This window comes from Lithobates pipiens, unplaced genomic scaffold (assembly GCF_037356315.1).
Source record: "Lithobates pipiens isolate NorthernLeopardFrog02 unplaced genomic scaffold, aLitPip1_a1.2 Scaffold_23, whole genome shotgun sequence".
NCBI classification, from domain to species: Eukaryota; Metazoa; Chordata; class Amphibia; order Anura; family Ranidae; genus Lithobates; species Lithobates pipiens.
The window spans coordinates 24,682,533-24,699,952 of record NW_027507785.1 but is presented as its reverse complement, the minus strand read 5'-3'; the positions used below and the strand labels follow the sequence as shown (position 1 = coordinate 24,699,952).

General features: G+C 49.6%; 1 protein-coding gene across 1 annotated transcript; it reads left to right on the top strand.

The window, feature by feature from the left end:
• Positions 1–455: 455 nt before the first annotated feature.
• LOC143926910 (odorant receptor 131-2-like) lies at positions 456–2,047 on the top strand. The gene has a single exon (XM_077450946.1). It carries the CDS (start codon positions 458–460, stop codon positions 1,379–1,381), a length of 924 nt encoding a protein of 307 aa, XP_077307072.1. The 5' UTR covers positions 456–457; the 3' UTR covers positions 1,382–2,047.
• Positions 2,048–17,420: the final 15,373 nt, after the last annotated feature.

The window sequence follows — 17,420 nt, the reverse complement described above, 5'->3', positions numbered from 1 at the left end:
CTCTCTCTCCAGCGATGTCCACAAATGTCTAAGCTGTCTGGAACACTCCTCCTGATTGGCTGAGACACAGCAGCGGCACCATTGGCTCCCGCAGCTGTCAAAGTCAATCAGCCAATCAGGGGAGAGAGGGGGCGGGGCCGGGTCTGGGCTCCGTGTCTGAATGGACACGTGGATCTGTGACTCGGCTCCAGTGCCCCCATGAGAAGCTGCTGACTGTGGGGGCACTCGATAGGAGGGAGGGGCCAGGAGCAGCAAAGAGGGACCCGAGAAGAGGAGGAACTGGGCAGCTCTGTGCAAAACCAACTGCACAGAGGAGGTAAGTGTAACATGTTTGTTTGTTTTTTGTCTTTTTTAAGACTTTACAATCACTTTAAGGTCAGCGTAAAGGTTTGCATTGAGATTAGCTGTCTAGCTATGAAGTGTCATTCATTTTTTTCACTTTTTTCAGAAGCCGCTCATGATGAACCTAACCGTATTCAGTACTTTCAATAACATCACCTACATAAGCAGCCAATACTATCAACTATATCAAAATGCAAGAATCATTTTTTTTCTCTTCATCATCTCCTGCTTCTGTTTCTTCATCTACTTCATCTTAGTTCTTCTAGTGGTTTACTTCACCACTCCTCACGTCCGGGAGAACGCACGATACATCCTTTTTGCTCATATGCTCATCAACGACACAGTGCACCTCAGCCTTGGGCTCTTCCTGTGTTTGGGCTTTGGATTTCTCTTATATATTCCTGTGCCCATCTGTTACATTCTGGTGACCTGTGCCACAGCTACATTTCGAATCACTCCGTACAACCTGGCCATCATGGCCCTGGAACGATACGTGGCTATTTGCTTCCCTCTCAAACACATCGTGTTATGTACAACCCGGAGGTCATATTTTGCTATTGCAGCAATGTGGTTTGTTGGTTTGCTTCCCAATGTTGCTGATTTTATAGTCCTCATTTCCTCTGTTGAGGTGAAATTTTTCTCCCGGAATCTACTGTGCAGGCAACAATCATTACTTGTCCTACCAGTCCAAAACACCATACAATTCTCCACCTTAATTGGAAGTTTTATTCTGGTGTCTCTGGTCATTCTCTTCACCTACATCAAGGTTATGCTGATAGCTCGAAAAACTGGATCTGGGAAGTCTTCGGCCTCCAAGGCTGGTAGAACCTTGATCCTTCATGCAGTTCAGCTCTTTCTATGTCTGCTCTCTCTAACTTCTTCATTTTCAGAAATGTACCGAGGAGATTATTATTATTTTGTGATTATGATCAATTTTTTGATGTTCATGTGCTTGCCAAGACTTCTCAGCCCTCTTATTTATGGCATTAGAGATAAAGTGTTTAGTAAAAGCATTAAGAAGATGTATTCTGCCAACTAATAAGATCTGTGTAAATCCTAATTCCCCAACTGTACCCGCACATATTCTAGTTTTTGTCCGAGAAAGGTTGTTTTAGATTTTCTCTAGCAATTATTGTCCTGTGTGTAGGCCAACTTTGATTTTCTTGGACTAACGGTTTCACAATGACTCCAGGACTATTCGGCACCCAACATCTTTACTGGTCAGGAGGAGTATGGAGGCCGCTCTTTTGGCCTATAGGACAGAAATAAAAGTGTCCGGTAATCCAACTGTCTCACGTATGCACCATTAGAAATGTAAATAACTCCATTGATGTTGCTTTCAATCTGCAGCTGATGTTTTCCTTTTTTTTTTTTTAACAATTTCACATATTATTGCATACTGTTTCAAAACCTTCTGGTCTCCAAAATAATCCAAGGATATAAAGCAAATAAAGTTCTTTCTGGCTCCCCTGTAATCAGTGGAGCAGTTGTTGATTTATTTTGACAGTTCTGAATTTCACAGCCTGTAAGTTTGATTGTTCTCCCTTGCCTTCAAGAAAGTTCTAGAACAGTGGTCTCCATGCTATGGCTCAGGGGCAAAATGCACCTTTTGTCAGCCTTCTTTCAGCCCTTGGGGCACTATTCCCTCCATTGACATTAACAGTGGAGTGTAATTCTTGCCACTGACATCAACATTCAACATGATTCAAGCTATCATTCACATGGAGGTCCTATCTGTGGCAGAGCCGGGGGGGGGGGGGGGGGGGGGGCTTTACCTGGAAGTATCTCTGACCCTGAGATTTCACCTAAGAATCAAGTCCTCACAATTAGTAGAAGGACTGTTGCACTGAGAAGTATAACCTTCTGGTACTGTTAGCGGTCTTGGAGTATCCCAAACTACCCTACACCATCTTTAAATTATCTGGCAATAAATCACAAAAAGGCATTCCCTAGACTGCCCTCATGTGTCAGTGTGCTTGAACTGCATTCTGTGTGTGCTGGCAGCCTCTGCACTAGTAAGGGAGAACCCTAGTCATCATCATCATCATGTAGGTTTCTGACATGAACATGGGTGACTGAGCTTTGTTACCATCATCAACCAGCGGGATATCGCTTACACACGGGTAAATATGATCTCACCTGGCATCGCACCCTCTGTGTTAGATTAGCCTGATACCTAAACAAGATGTTTGTTGCAAACCCCCTTTCTTTATACGGCTAGAAGGAGGTGGGGGCCAATGCGTGAGTGAGAGTTTACTGTGTGTGAAATGTTGAAGAAATTCATAGCAATTTTTATTTTACCAACTTCTGTCAGATTTCATTATTTTATAGCATTTCATGTTGAATTTTGTATACCTTGAAAATGCAAAAATAAACACCTTAAAAAAAAAAGAAGAAGAAATTGAGTCACACATTTCTGCACACAACAACATAATGCACAGAGAATGGCATCAGCTCCCTTGAAGACTAAGGCCGCGTACACACGACCGGACTTTCCAGCAGACTAGGTCCGACGGAATCAGTCCGTCGAACAATCCGATCGCGTGTGGGCTAATCCGATCGTTTTTCGTAAAAAAATCTGAGGGACCTAGAAATAGAACATGTTTCAAATCTGTCCGACGGACTCAATTCCTATCGGGAAAACCTTTCGTCTGTATGCCAGTCCGACGGACCAAATACGACACAAGGGAAGCTATTGGCTACTGGCTATTGAACTTCCTTTTTTTTTTGTAAAATCTTTTTTATTGAATTTTCGGTGACATACAAAATCGCCCACGCAGGGGCCAAACATTTCCCACACAGGGGTAATCTTCCAAATGTGGCAACAGGCCACAAAAAGGCACATTACATAACATATATCCTGCCTCTGATGCAGCAACCGACCGCAACAGGGCAAATGAACACTAACATAAACTTATCTATCTATACCCCACTGTGGGGAGAGGATATTGTAGGATAATGCAAGCTAAGTATTAAAATGACTGGATAAGGTGTCATAAGAGCAGGTGGGTCAGCCTATAACCGTACTACATCCATAACGAACTATGGGTTATTCACTACATCCGTTGCAGTAGTGTTGTCATCCAACCAGCAGTTCCACACCTTCTCAAACTTCTGTGGGCAACCCCTGTTCAAGTAGGTGGCCCTATAGAGGGGTAGGCTAGCGTTCACCAGGTTTTTCCAGAATTTAATAGAGGGGGGAGACGATTGTTTCCAGTTCATGGTGATGGCCTTGCGTGCATAGTAGAGCAACAGGGATATGAGTGTTTTCCTAGCCCGGAGGATCGACATTTGTTCCACCAGCCCCAGCAGGCAATATTTAGGATCGTAAGGAATATTAACCTCAGTGGTCTGAACTATCACCAGGAGAACCTCTTTCCAAAAGCAGACAATCACGGGGCAAGCCCAGAAAATGTGAATGAAGTCTCCCGGCTGATATGAGCAGCGCCACGCGTTGGCGACATCTTGTGCAGTCTGTGGGGCGTGTAGTGGACTCTGTGTAAAATTTTGTATTGGACCAATTTGTCCCTGGCTGAAACCAAAGGGGAGAACGGAAAATCCCAAATCTCCCTCCAGTCATCGTCATCCAGCTCCGGTATGTCCACCACCCATTTCCTGCGGAGGGAGGACAGCTCGGGGACGGCAGCAACCAGTAGGGACCCATAAATCTGAGACATGGGTTTCTCCAGGTCTTTTACCCAAAGGATGGACTCAAGCTCAGAGTACTCCAGTACGACCGGTTGTCCCAAAAATTGACAGCGATAAGCATGCGCGACTTGAAGATAACGGAAATGGGCCCATGTAGGCACATTAAATTTATCACGCAGGATATGAAAAGGAGTGAGTTCCCCGTTGGTAACGACATGCTCGAGCGTCAGTATTTTACACTTGGCCCAGGCCTGGGGGTCCGGGATGGTATTAAACTGCAGAAGGCTAGGATTCAGCCACAGGGGGGTGTGAGGAGACCAGGAGTTCGGCAGGGACGCCCTCATTGCCTCTCCCGCCCTCCACGCCCTTAAAGTGGTGCGCATAGAAGGGGTGAGGCAGTGAGGTGTTTTTGGCCCCTGAAAACCAACCCCCTTAAGGCCTCCAGAGACCCCACTATAGCTGCCTCCAGGACCGTCGCAGCATTGGTCAAGTCCGACTGCAGCCACCAGTGGACGGTTACAAGCTGGGTGGCTAGGAAATATTTGTGACAGTCAGGAAGAGCTAACCCTCCACTGCCCACAGGCCTGGTGAGCGTGGTGTATTTAAATCTGGGGGACTTGGGTCCCCAGATGAAGGAGAGGAAAAGTTGTTTCAGAGAGTTAAAGAAGGCTTTAGTCAGCCATTGTGAGGAGTTTCTAAATATGTATGTAAGTTTGGGAAGGATCTTCATTTTAAGAAGGTTTATGCGGCCAATAAGAGAGAGGGGGAGATTGCCCCAAGCCTTTCATTTGGACTTGATTTCTATCAGAACAGGTTCAAGATTGAGCCGGACAAAGTCCAGGTTCTCTCTTGAAATGACAATACCCAAATAGGTAAACCTATCCACCCATTGAAGCATGGTGGAGGATGGTGAGGTCCTGGCCCCCTCGTCCACCGGAAAGAGCTGAGATTTATGCCAATTCACCTTCAACCCAGTGAAGGCAGAGAAGGCATCCATGATTCCAAGTGCGCCCCGCAGAGAGTCACCGGGATCATTTAAAAAAAGCAGAAGATCATCCGCATAGAGGGCCACTCTCTCCTTCAGCCAGCCCACCCGCAGACCACGGACCTCGGCCGAACTCCGAAGAGCCTCAGCAACAGGTTCCATGGCCAGGGCGAACAAGGCCGGGGAGAGAGGGCACCCCTGCCTGGTGCCCCGCTGCAGGAGGAACGAGGGCGACAGGGAGCCATTCAGTTTATTGCATGCCATAGGACCGGTGTATAGTGTACGTATCCAGGCAATAAACCGCAGTGGAAAACCCATTCTTCTAAGGACCTCCCACAGATACACCCATTCCACTGTATCAAATGCTTTCTCCATATCAAGGGTGGCAATGGTCCTAGTACCTTGATTATCATGGGAGGCATGAATGTTAGAAAACAGTCTGCGGATATTGATGTCAGTGGACCTACCTGGCATAAAGCCTGTTTGATCGGAGTCAATCAGAGATTTGATTACTGTATTGAGTCTAGTGGCCAGAATTTTAGTCAATATTTTTAAATCACAGTTCAGGAGTGCTATCGGCCTGTAAGAGGCACAATGCTTGGGATTCTTATTAGGTTTCGGAATGAGAACAATATGGGCTTCTCTCATAGAAGCCGGCAGGGAGCCCTGTTGAAGACAGGCTCGGTACATCTGAGCCAGCCTGGGGGCAAGCAGCTCCGCGTGGGCTCTGTAATACTCTATGGGTAGTCCATCCGGCCCCGGGGTCTTCCCTGCTGGGAAAGACCTGATGGCTGTCAGGACCTCTTCTGGTGTGATCTCCGAGACAAGGAGTAGTCGCTCCGTGTCAGAGAGCCATCCCAGTGCCAGCGTATCTAACAACGAGGTCATTGGTGTGGGGTCAAAGCTGTCAGGGAGTGAGGAGACATACAGAGAGGAGTAAAACCTGGTGAAGGCAGTCAAAATATCCTCCGGAGAGGTAACCAGTGACCCTTCTGCCGTGAGTATTTCTGGTATAACCGCTATAGGCCTGTCCTGCTGCGCCAGCATAGCCAGCAGCTTGCTGTTCTTATCACCATATTCAAAGCATTTCTGTCTGCTGTCTTGTATATCAAGCCCGGTAGTGTCTGAGACATGGAGGTGCAATTCCCACCTAAGTGATGAGAGGCGCTCGAAGTTGGGGACCGTTGCCGAGGCCGAGTACTGAGTCAAAGCCTCCTCAACTTCGTGCTGCAAATCAGACACTTTGTCCCCAAGTTCTGCTCTAACCGCTGCCACTGCAGAGATATACTGCCCGCTATCATATGCCTTAGAGGCATCCCATGTCACCCCCAAGGAGGCTGACCCCGCATTGTGCAGCCAGTAGTCCTGCAAGGAGGGAGAAACTCTATCGTGGACTGCCATGTTATTAATCCAATGGGGCTGCAGCCTCCAGAGGGCTTTATTCTTAAACTTGGTGGTCCTAACAATCAATTTAAGGGGGTGATGATCCGATAAGCCAGAGGGAAGGTAGCTAGCCTCCTGGACGTTAGCAAACGCCAGATCAATACGGGAGGATGTTTTAAACGTGGATGAAAAACAGGAGTAGGTTCTATCCTGGGGGTGAAGCCATCTCCACACCTCCCGAAAGTCCGCTGCCTGGGCCCAGACACTAAGATCAGGATTAAAAGTCGATTGTGGGAAGGGCCTATCTAGATCACGAGACAAGGTGGCGTTGAAGTCTCCCATAAACAGGACACACGCCGGGCAATGCGGAGCCAACCTCTCATATAAGCTATACAGGACGTGGATCTGGCTCGGAGGACGCAGATAGACGTTAACAATGACATATTTCTTATTATAAATGCTCAGTACCACCATGACAAATTTCCCCTGGGGGTCCAGATGAACCTCCTGGAGCACGCAAGGCACTCGCTTACTAATCAGTACAGATACCCCTCTAGAGTATGAGGAGTAGGTCGCATGTAGCGCCCTTTGCACCCAGGGTTTTTTCAAAGCTAGAACCTTGCTGCCGGTAAGGTGTGTTTCCTGCAGCAGGACTATGTGAGGGTTATGTAGTTTTAAATATTGAAACAACAGAGACCGTATATATTTTGAGTTGAGTCCCCTGACGTTCCATGATATAATAGTCAGCGACTCGGTATCTGAGGGAGCCATCATGGAACCTCAGGGGGGAACAAAATCAGGATGAGCTTAGATAACCAGGAGGTGCAGGCCAACCCAAATTCAGTACACATATTCAGCCATATTCGAGCAGCACTAAATGCAAACTTAGCTTGTAAGGAAAAAAATCCCCTCCCCACAAAACATATAAAACATAGAAAACCCTACCCCAACATCATACGAACCAAGGTCAATGACCAAAACATTAGGCCCTCGAGCCATACAAACCGATGCGGGGTTTCTTCCCAAAACTTCAAAATCTTCAGGTCACTGAGACCCCTGTATGGTGGGTCACAGAAGAGTACAGTCCTTCCCGGTAGAATCCGTATCAAGTCCGGAAGGGGGAGTCCGATCGTAGGGGGGGGGGAACCGAGGGAGGGGGAGTAAACAGGGGGTACGTCCAACCAAAAAAGTGGGGTAAGTCAGTGGTCTGCAGTGGAGCTCCTCAGGCAGGAGTAACAGCAGGTTATCCCGCAATGGAAAAGCAATGGGCAATCAGTAAGGACAAAGTGGGACCCAATGGGGAGGAAATGGCTGGGAACAAAGAGCAAATGATGCCAGGGGTTCACTCGAGTCAATTTTGTAATGAAGAAGAGGAAGATCTGGTCACCTCCCGTCGATCACGCTCAGCTACTCCTTCTTCCTGACCATATATGTTCAACGGGCATCCAGCCACGCTGCCGCAGCCTCCGGAGTGTCAAACAAACGTGTGTTATCACCGTCAGAGATTCTTAGCCTGCTGGGATACAGAAGACCAAAACAAATTCCTCTCTCTCTGAGCCTGCGTCTTACATCCGTGAAGGACTTGCGTCTCTGCTGTACTTCCTGAGAGAAATCCGGAAAAAAGAGAAGTTTGGTGTTCTCATATTTGATTTCAGGCATGGTGCGAGCCGTCGCCAGGATGCCGTCCCTGTCACGGTAATTTAACAGTCGTAGCAGAAAGGGGCGCGGAGGAGCCCCAGGCCTCGGAGGGAGTGGTGGGACCCTGTGAGCTCTCTCCACCACAAAGGTGGGCGGCATCTCCCCCAGCTTGAGCAGGGTGGACAGAAGTTTCTCAGCAAACTCAGCGGGTCTGGGGCCCTCAGCCCTCTCAGGCAGTCCAAGTATGCGGATATTATTTCGCCTGAGGCGATTTTCAGTATCTATCGCATGATCTTGTAGCGCTTTCACCTGGATCTGCAAGGCCTTTACCTCTCTGGAATCTGAGCGGACTGTATCCTCCACCGCGGAGAGTCTATCCTCCACCTCAGCAACACGCGAGCGGAACTTATCCATGTCCTGGCGGATGAGGCCAACATCTACACTCAAGAAGTCGATCTTTGCTGTCAAAGTTTCTTTACAGGATGTTATGGCTGCTAGGATCTCCGCACCCGTGGGGGCCTCCACCACCCCCGAGTCCGCGACCACCCGCGAGCCAGACGCCATCACCGCAGTGGACCGCCTTGAAGATGAGGCAGTAGCCGGCGGAGGGACACAAGGGGAGCTAGAGCCGGACTTGGAGCAGCGGGTCTTAGGGCGGCCCATTCGAGGCACCCCCCGAATTGCAAGAGGGTCCCGGTAAGTCTTCCAGCTGAGAGCTTGCACCACAGCAACAAAGTAGGGGCTGCAGCGGTGGTGGAGGGCCGGGTCAGGAGCAATGTCTCTCCACCAAAGGGCAGCAGTCCAGTGGGCGGGCACCGGTCCTGGGGCAATTCACGGGGGGGGGTAGTCCACCTACCACACAGGAATGGAGTCTTCAGCAAAGCACGGCCTTCACGGGGGGGACACAGGGAGGGAGAGGGGTGGTTCCAGGGCCCAGGATGATACTCAGGAGGGCAAAACAGTATCTCAGCCCTTGCCCTGACCCTGAGGATGGAAGATGAAGTCGGTGGAGTAGGCCTCAGGAAGGCACCTGTGGGCAGTTGCAGTAATACCCCCCAGTCCCAGACCAACCTTGTCCCAGGGTCCCCCGACAGGGATACAGGAGTCTGATGCCTCTTCACCCACAGATGGGAGCTCCGGAACTCAAGGATGGGGGAAGACAGAGCAGGCCTCAAGATGGTGGTAGGCCCCGGGAGCGGAGATCCGGCCGCAACCCCGCAGTGATCAATCGGACGACCAGGCTTCACAATTTAAGGTGGGGTGGCTGCAGCCGATGTCCATCTGCCCCTAGGATGGGTCCGGAGTCCCCTCAGGTACAAGGGAAGGAAGGATGGCTCCGGATTGTCCGGCCTCAAGATGGCGGCGGCCGCGAGCTCCCAGGGGTAAACAGCTCTCCTCCCCGTCAATCCTCAAAGCCCCCTCACCTCTCCGCGTCCCCCAGAGGGGTGGCAGCCGATCTGGATGGTGGCGATGGTCCCCGATGCGCCGCTCCGCAGATCGCGGCACTCGAGCCCCAGGATCACGGAAGGGATGTAGGCCGCAAGATGGCGGCGGATCCACAGGACAGAGAAGCAGCCACAGCCCCGCAAAGCTGCAATCGGTCGGCCGGGCCAGGCAATATCCACTGGGATTTGTGCAGGAGGGTAGTCAGGCTATATAGGGAGAGTTTGGAGACTCTCCATGCGATAGAAAGGCAGGATGGATGCGGATGATTACAGGATCAGCGGAGCTGCTCTAAAGCACGTCCTTTCTCGGCTACATCCGGACACGCCCCTTGAACTTCCTTTTTTAGTCCCGTTTTACGCCATTACGTTCAAAACGAACGGACTTTCGAACAGACTTAGTCCGTTCGTGTGTGGGCAAGTCCGTTCATTTGGAAGGTCCGTCGGAACTCCGCCAAAAGTCCGTCGGGAAGACCGTCGGACTTAGTCTACCGGAAAGTCCGATGTGTGTACGCAGCATAAGTGTAACTTGACCACCTCAATACAGGCCCATTCACTCCTTCCTGCCCAGGCCATTTTTATGTTTTTCAGCGCTGTCACACTTTAACCACTTTACCTCCAGGAAGGTTTTACCCCCTCCTGACCAGGGCATTTTTGTTGTTATTCAGCACTGCACTACTTTAACTGGTCATTGCGCAGTCATGACCCGCTGCACCCTAACGAAATTTACTGTATATCCTTTTTTTTCACATAAATAGCACTTTCTTTTGATGGTATTTGATAACCACTGGGTTTTTTATTTTTTGTGATATAAATGGAAAAAAAAACTTTTTTTTTTTTTTACACAAAGTTGTTACTTTGTTGAGATATTTCTCACACATGCCATGGGTATATGTGGAATAACACTCCAATATACATTCTGCTGCTTTTTCCGAGTTTGTAAATACCATGTGTGAGACTTTTTGGGAGTCTAGCCTCGTACGGGTGCAGAAATCCAATGACCCCTTTGAAAGCTTCAAGGTGTGTAATTTCCTTATTTCACTTCCTCGCTACCTATCAGTTTCAGCGGCTCTGAAGTGCCAAGATAGCACAACCCCTCCCCCACCCTCAAATGACCCCTTTTTTGTAAAGCAGACACCCCAAGCTATTTGCTGAGAGGCATGTTGAATCCACGCAAGATTTTATTTTTTGCCACACGGTTCTGAAAAATGAAAAATCTTCTTTTTACACAAAGTTGTCACTTAAATGATATATTGCTCACACATGCCATGGGTATATGTAGAATTACACCCCAAAATACATTCTGCTGCTTCTCCTGCGTATGGGGATACCACATGTGAGAGACTTTGTGGCAGCCAAAAACCAATTCACATCAGATTTTATAGAGGTATTTCAAATGAAAAAATAGTGGCGCTGATATCACAATGTAATAGTGAATTAAATACTAAATAGTGTACTAATATACAGTAACACCATGTGAATAGTGAGAACCACAATTAAAAATAAAGATAGCAAAAAATAAATAAATTAAAGAAATCTCAATAAAATTTAAAGTCCATAAAAGTGATAAACTTCAAGTGGTTGACTCGGTGATAACTCTTCTATGATAAATGTCTTAAAGAAATTCTCTTCCACCATGCCGTTAGTGACAGTGATTCGGCTCCCCTTAAGAAAATGCACTTACCAAATTTAAATGCCTTGCACTCTCATGCTCGGCATTAACACTTTAAAATGGATGTAAACCCGAAATTTAGTTTTTTTTTTTTTTTTTGATGTCATATTATATAGAGTATAAGATTTCCTATCATTTGAGCCCAGTCTTGCCACAAAGAGTTAATCCAGCTCTGAGCAATCCTCTTTTATTGTTCAGTGAGATAAATCTTGACAAACAGAGAAAAACTTTGTCAAATCCTCCCCCTTGCTGTGAGTGACGGGTGATTTACATATCTTGTGCACTAGACTAAGAGACATGCATTATTTTTTAATTCCCTCCCACTCCTTTCTTCTGCTGCTCTGCAAGGATTGGTTGTTCCACACCTCAGCATGATTTGGCATGTTGAAGTCACATGGGGACTTTTCTGGGTTTTGACTGGATGTTAGTGATTAGTGATGGACGAACTTCCGACGGGACGTTTCGCGAACGCGAAACGCGAACGGACACAAACGTTCGCGAAAACGACCGTTCGCCGCGGGCTCCATTGACTTCAATGGGAGGCGAATTTCGCAAACCTTTAGGTCGAATTTGCGGCCACGGGGTAATTATTAGGGGGTAGCACGTAGTCCCACCACCTGGACAATAGCATAATACATGTATGAGGTGAATTTGGGATCGATAACTACAAGCATTTTTTTTTTATTTGGGAAATTGTTCTGACAATTCAGGACTATGGAGCTAATGAAGGCAATGGAGGAGAGGGAAGGTCAGGGACCAGGGTAGGCAAACAAGAGGGTGCAGGAGATACAGAGCACTGACAGCAGCACCGTAATACAGAGCACTGACATCAGCACCGTGACATACAGCGCTGACAGCAGCTCCGTGACATACAGCGCTGACAGCAGCTCCGTGACATACAGCGCTGACAGCAGCTCCGTGACATACAGCGCTGACAGCAGCTCCGTGACATACAGCGCTGACAGCAGCTCCGTGACATACAGCGCTGACAGCAGCACCGTGACATACAGCGCTGACAGCAGCTCCGTGACATACAGCGCTGACAGCAGCTCCGTGACATACAGCGCTGACAGCAGCTCCGTGACATACAGCACTGACAGCAGCTCCGTGACATACAGCGCTGACAGCAGCTCCGTGACATACAGCGCTGACAGCAGCTCCGTGACATACAGCGCTGACAGCAGCTCCGTGACATACAGCGCTGACAGCAGCTCCGTGACATACAGCGCTGACAGCAGCTCCGTGACATACAGCGCTGACAGCAGCTCCGTGACATACAGCGCTGACAGCAGCTCCGTGACATACAGCGCTGACAGCAGCTCCGTGACATACAGCGCTGACAGCAGCTCCGTGACATACAGCGCTGACAGCAGCACCGTAAGCAGCCCCAGGAGGAAGTCAGCACAGCACAGGGATGGTGTGATCCCCTCATAATAAGAACCCCCAGGAGGAAGTCAGCACAGCACAGGGATGGTGGGAGCCCCTCATAATAAGAACACCCAGGAGGAAGTCAGCACAGCACAGGGATGGTGGGAACCCCTCATAATAAGCAGCCCCAGTAGAAATATGACACCGCTCAACCTCTTCAAAGAGGAGGGTAGGGGCATATAGTACGGTGTGCTTTTTTGGGTCAGGGAAGTGAGCCAAATGAATTAAGAAGGTCTGTGTGCTTGATTCCAAAAATTGTTTATAGACATATACATGGTCTACTGATCACATGTGTTGAATTCCTCCGAGATCCATGCCTCATTCATTTTTAGAAATGTGAGGTAGTTAACACTGTGGTGAGCTAGGCGAGTACGCTTATCGGTCACAATCCCCCCTGCTGCGCTGAACGTCCTTTCGGACAGGACACTGGATGAGGGGCAAGCCAACAGTTCGATTGCAAATTGGGCAAGCTCTGGCCAGAGGTCAAGCCTGCCCACCCAGTAGTCTAGGGGTTCATCACTCCTCAGAGCGTCCACATCGGCCGTTAACCCAATGTAGTCGGACACCTGACGGTCTAGGCGTTCCCTGATGCTGGATCCGGATGACACCTGTCGATGGGTCGGCTGAAAGAATGACCTCATATCCGAAGTCACCAACACATCTTCAAACCGGCCTCTTCTTGCAGGCGCTGTTGGATTGGTACCCGCAAATCCTTCTCTGGGAGTGGGAATTGCTCCTCTGCCAGCGCACGCAAAAGCAGAATGCAGCATTTCTCGAAGCAAGGCCTGGAAGTGCTGCATTCTGACAGCCCTCTGCGACGGCGGTAACATTTCCGCCATTTTGTGTTTGTACCGGGGGTCTAAGTACGTTGCCACCCAGTACTGGTCCTTGACCCTCATGCTTTTTATACGGGGGTCCCTATTAAAACACTGGAGCATGAAGGCCCCCATTTGCACTAAAGTGGAAGCGGTGTGGTGGCCTGGCTCCTGCTCATCATCCAGGATAATGTCGTCCTCTTCATTCTCCTCTCCCCATCCTCGCACAACAGGGATCCCAGAAAGGTTTAAAGCATGCTCTTCTTGCTCCTGCTCATCCGCCCCGGCACCATCCTCCTCTGACTCCTCATCAGACTCCTGTTGTTGACTTGTCTCAGATAGAGTAGCCCCCCCTGGGAATTCATCCAGCATTGCGACTTCCTCATCTTCCCGCTCCTGCTCCTCCACAGCCTGATCAATGACACGACGCAATGCACGCTCCAGAAAGAAGGCATAAGGTACCATGTCACTGATGGCGCCATGGCTGCGACTGACCAGTTTGGTGATCTCCTCAAATGGCCGCAGAAGTCTGCATGTGTCGCGCATGAGCAGCCACTGGCGCGGTGAAAAAAAACCCAGCTCCCCAGAACCGTTTCTTTCGCAGAGTTCATACAGGTAGACGTTAACTGCACGTTTCTGCTGGAGCAGCCTATCAAGCATATAGAAGGTTGAGTTCCATCGCGTCGGGCAATCGCAAATAAGACGTCTGACCGGCAGATGGTGTCGCCGCTGAATGTCAGCAAGGCGAGCCATGGCCGTGTAAGATCTTCTGAAATGGGCCGAGATTTTCCTTGCCTGCCGCAAGATGTCCTGGACCCCAGGGTATTTGACAAGGAATCGCTGCACGACCAAGTTTAAGACGTGTGCCATGCACGGCACGTGCGTGATTTTGCCCTGTTTCAATGCGCTAAGCAGATTGGCACCGTTGTCACACACCACTTTACCAACTGTCAAATTGAGCGGTGTTAGCCACTCATCTGCCTGTGAACGCAAAGCTGAAAGGAGTGCCGGGCCAGTGTGGCTCTTTGCTTCCAGGCACAACAGACGCAGCACGGCATGGCAACGTCTCACCTGGCATGTGGAATAGGTTCTGGGGAGCTTGGGCGGTGCAGTGGAAGAGACGCTAGCAGCGGAAAAGGAGGAGGCAGCTGAGGAGGAGAGGGAGGAGGATGGAGTAGGAGGAGGAGAAGAAGAGTCAGGCCTGCATGCAATCCGTGGCGGTAAAACCAAATCTACACGGGTGCCACGGGTTACATGCTTGACGGCCGTCAGAAGGTTCACCCAGTGGGCAGTAAAACTGATATACCTTCCCTGCCCGTGTTTGCTAGACCACGTGTCTGTGGTCAGATGTATCTTGGCACCGACACTGTGTGCCAGAGATACATTCACTTGCCGCTGAACATGGCCATATAGCTCTGGGATGCCCTTCTCTGAGAAATACTTCCTTCCTGGGACCTTCCATTGTGGTGTTCCAATGGCCACAAATTTGCGAAAGGCCTCCGAGTCCACCAGTTTATATGGCAGTAGTTGGCGGGCTATGAGTTCTGACAAGCCAGCCGCCAACCGTTGGGCAAGAGGGTTATCCGGCGTCATCATTTTTTTACGCTCAAACATTAGGCCCACGGAAGCCTGCCTTTTTGCAGAAAAATGTGAGCTTGGCGTGATGGAAGGTGGAGTGGAGGACAATTGTGAGGAGAGAGGAGAAGGAGAAGTAGAAGACGAGGCTGGACGGTGAGAGCCTGCAGTGTGGCTTTGTGTGTTCCGTTGCTCCCACTGGGCTCGGTGATGGCTGCTCATGTGCCTTCTTAAGGCGGTCGTCCCTAGGTGAGTATTGGGCTTACCGCGACTAACGCGTTGACTGCAAAGATTGCAGATGGCAACGCTATTGTCAGCAGCGGACACGTTAAAAAAAGCCCACACTGCGGAGCCATGTGCCGGTGTCCTGGGAGCGCCAGATGTGACCGTACATGGTCGATGACTCGCTCCTGATACATTTGCAGTCTGCTTTGTCCCTGCTGTGCAATGTAAGTCATTGCTGCTTCTCCTCCCTATCTGCTGGTCCATATCTCCCTCTGAACTCCCCTCCTCTTCCTCTCTTGTGGGCACCCACGTGACATCACTAGACACGTCATCATCAACGTCACCTTCCCCACCGCTATAAGTAGAGTAGGCAGCAACACCGGGGACCAACCTCCTCCTTGGGCTGATCTGGGTACTGGCGTCAGACTGCTGAGTAGCGCTTGTTGCTACCTCCTCTTCCTGATCCAATACCAAGAGTGGCTGCGCATCAGAAATGTCCTCTTGATATGGATCGGAAAATAATTCCAGTGACTCAAGCGGAAGGTATGTGGTGGTGGTGGTGGTGGTCGTGTTGTTGGTGGTAGTGTCTTTGGGGGTGCACATAGCAGAGAGTGAAGAAGAGGGTGCAGATCGAGAGGATGAGGAGGGTGCAGAAGAGTAAGGCTGAGCGAGCCACTCAACCAAGTCTGGTGCATCCTTTAAAGTAATTGAACGCACCTTCTGCAACTTCCCACTTTGGCTCAAGCCTGTTGCTCCTGCCCTACCCCTACCACCCCTGCGGAAGGGCCTGCCTCTTCCTCTGCATGTCATTTTTTAAATGACCCTGTGACAAAACTCTTAGTCCCTATACCGCTGAAGGACTGCTGCAGTATAGGTGAGCGGTCAGCAGTGGTGCACGTCAACCCTATCTATTGTGGACCTATAGCGGTCCTTACAGAACAGCAGACTGTACCGCACTCAAGCCTATGTACCGTAGCACCCTATACCAAGTTACCAGTCCTTATAAGAACTTTTGTGGACCAAGCAGGTTGTGTATTAGTGTTTAGCAGACTGTACGTCAGTCCCTATACCGCTGAAGGACTGCTGCAGTATAGGGCAGCGGTCAGCAGTGGTGCACGTCAACCCTATCTATTGTGGACCGATAGCGGTCCTTACAGAACAGCAGACTGTACCGCACTCAAGCCTATGTACCGTAGCACCCTATACCAAGTTACCAGTCCTTATAAGAACTTTTGTGGACCAAGCAGGTTGTGTATTAGTGTTTAGCAGACTGTACGTCAGTCCCTATACCGCTGAAGGACTGCTGCAGTATAGGGCAGCGGTCAGCAGTGGTGCACGTCAACCCTATCTATTGTGGACCGATAGCGGTCCTTACAGAACAGCAGACTGTACCGCACTCAAGCCTATGTACCGTAGCACCCTATACCAAGTTACCAGTCCTTATAAGAACTTTTGTGGAACAAGCAGGTTGTGTGTTAGTGATTAGCAGACTGTACGTCAGTCCCTATACCAATGAAGGACTGCTGCAGTATAGGGCAGCGGTCAGCAGTAGTGCACGGCAACCCTATGTATTGTGGACCGATAGCGGTCCTTACAGAACAGCAGACTGTACCGCACTCAAGCCTATGTACCGTAGCACCCTATACCAAGTTACCAGTCCTTATAAGAACTTTTGTGGACCAAGCAGGTTGTGTATTAGTGTTTAGCAGACTGTACGTCAGTCCCTATACCGCTGAAGGACTGCTGCAGTATAGGGCAGCGGTCAGCAGTGGTGCACGTCAACCCTATGTATTGTGGACCGATAGCGGTCCTTACAGAACAGCAGACTGTAACGCACTCAGGCCTATGTACCGTAGCACCCTATACCAAGTTACCAGTCCTTATAAAAACTTTTGTGGACCAAGCAGGTTGTGTGTTAGTGTTTAGCAGACTGTGCGTCAGTCCCTATACCGCTGAAGGACTGCTGCAGTATAGGGCAGCGGTCAGCAGTGGTGCACGTCAACCCTATCTATTGTGGACCGATAGCGGTCCTTACAGAACAGCAGACTGTACCGCACTCAAGCCTATGTACCGTAGCACCCTATACCAAGTTACCAGTCCTTATAAGAACTTTTGTGGACCAAGCAGGTTGTGTATTAGTGTTTAGCAGACTGTACGTCAGTCCCTATACCGCTGAAGGACTGCTGCAGTATAGGGCAGCGGTCAGCAGTGGTGCACGTCAACCCTATCTATTGTGGACCGATAGCGGTCCTTACAGAACAGCAGAC

Excerpts from the sequence above, each read along its gene's own strand:
- LOC143926910 (XM_077450946.1), top strand. The coding sequence starts at position 458 with ATGATGAACCTAACCGTATTCAGTACTTTCAATAACATCACCTACATA.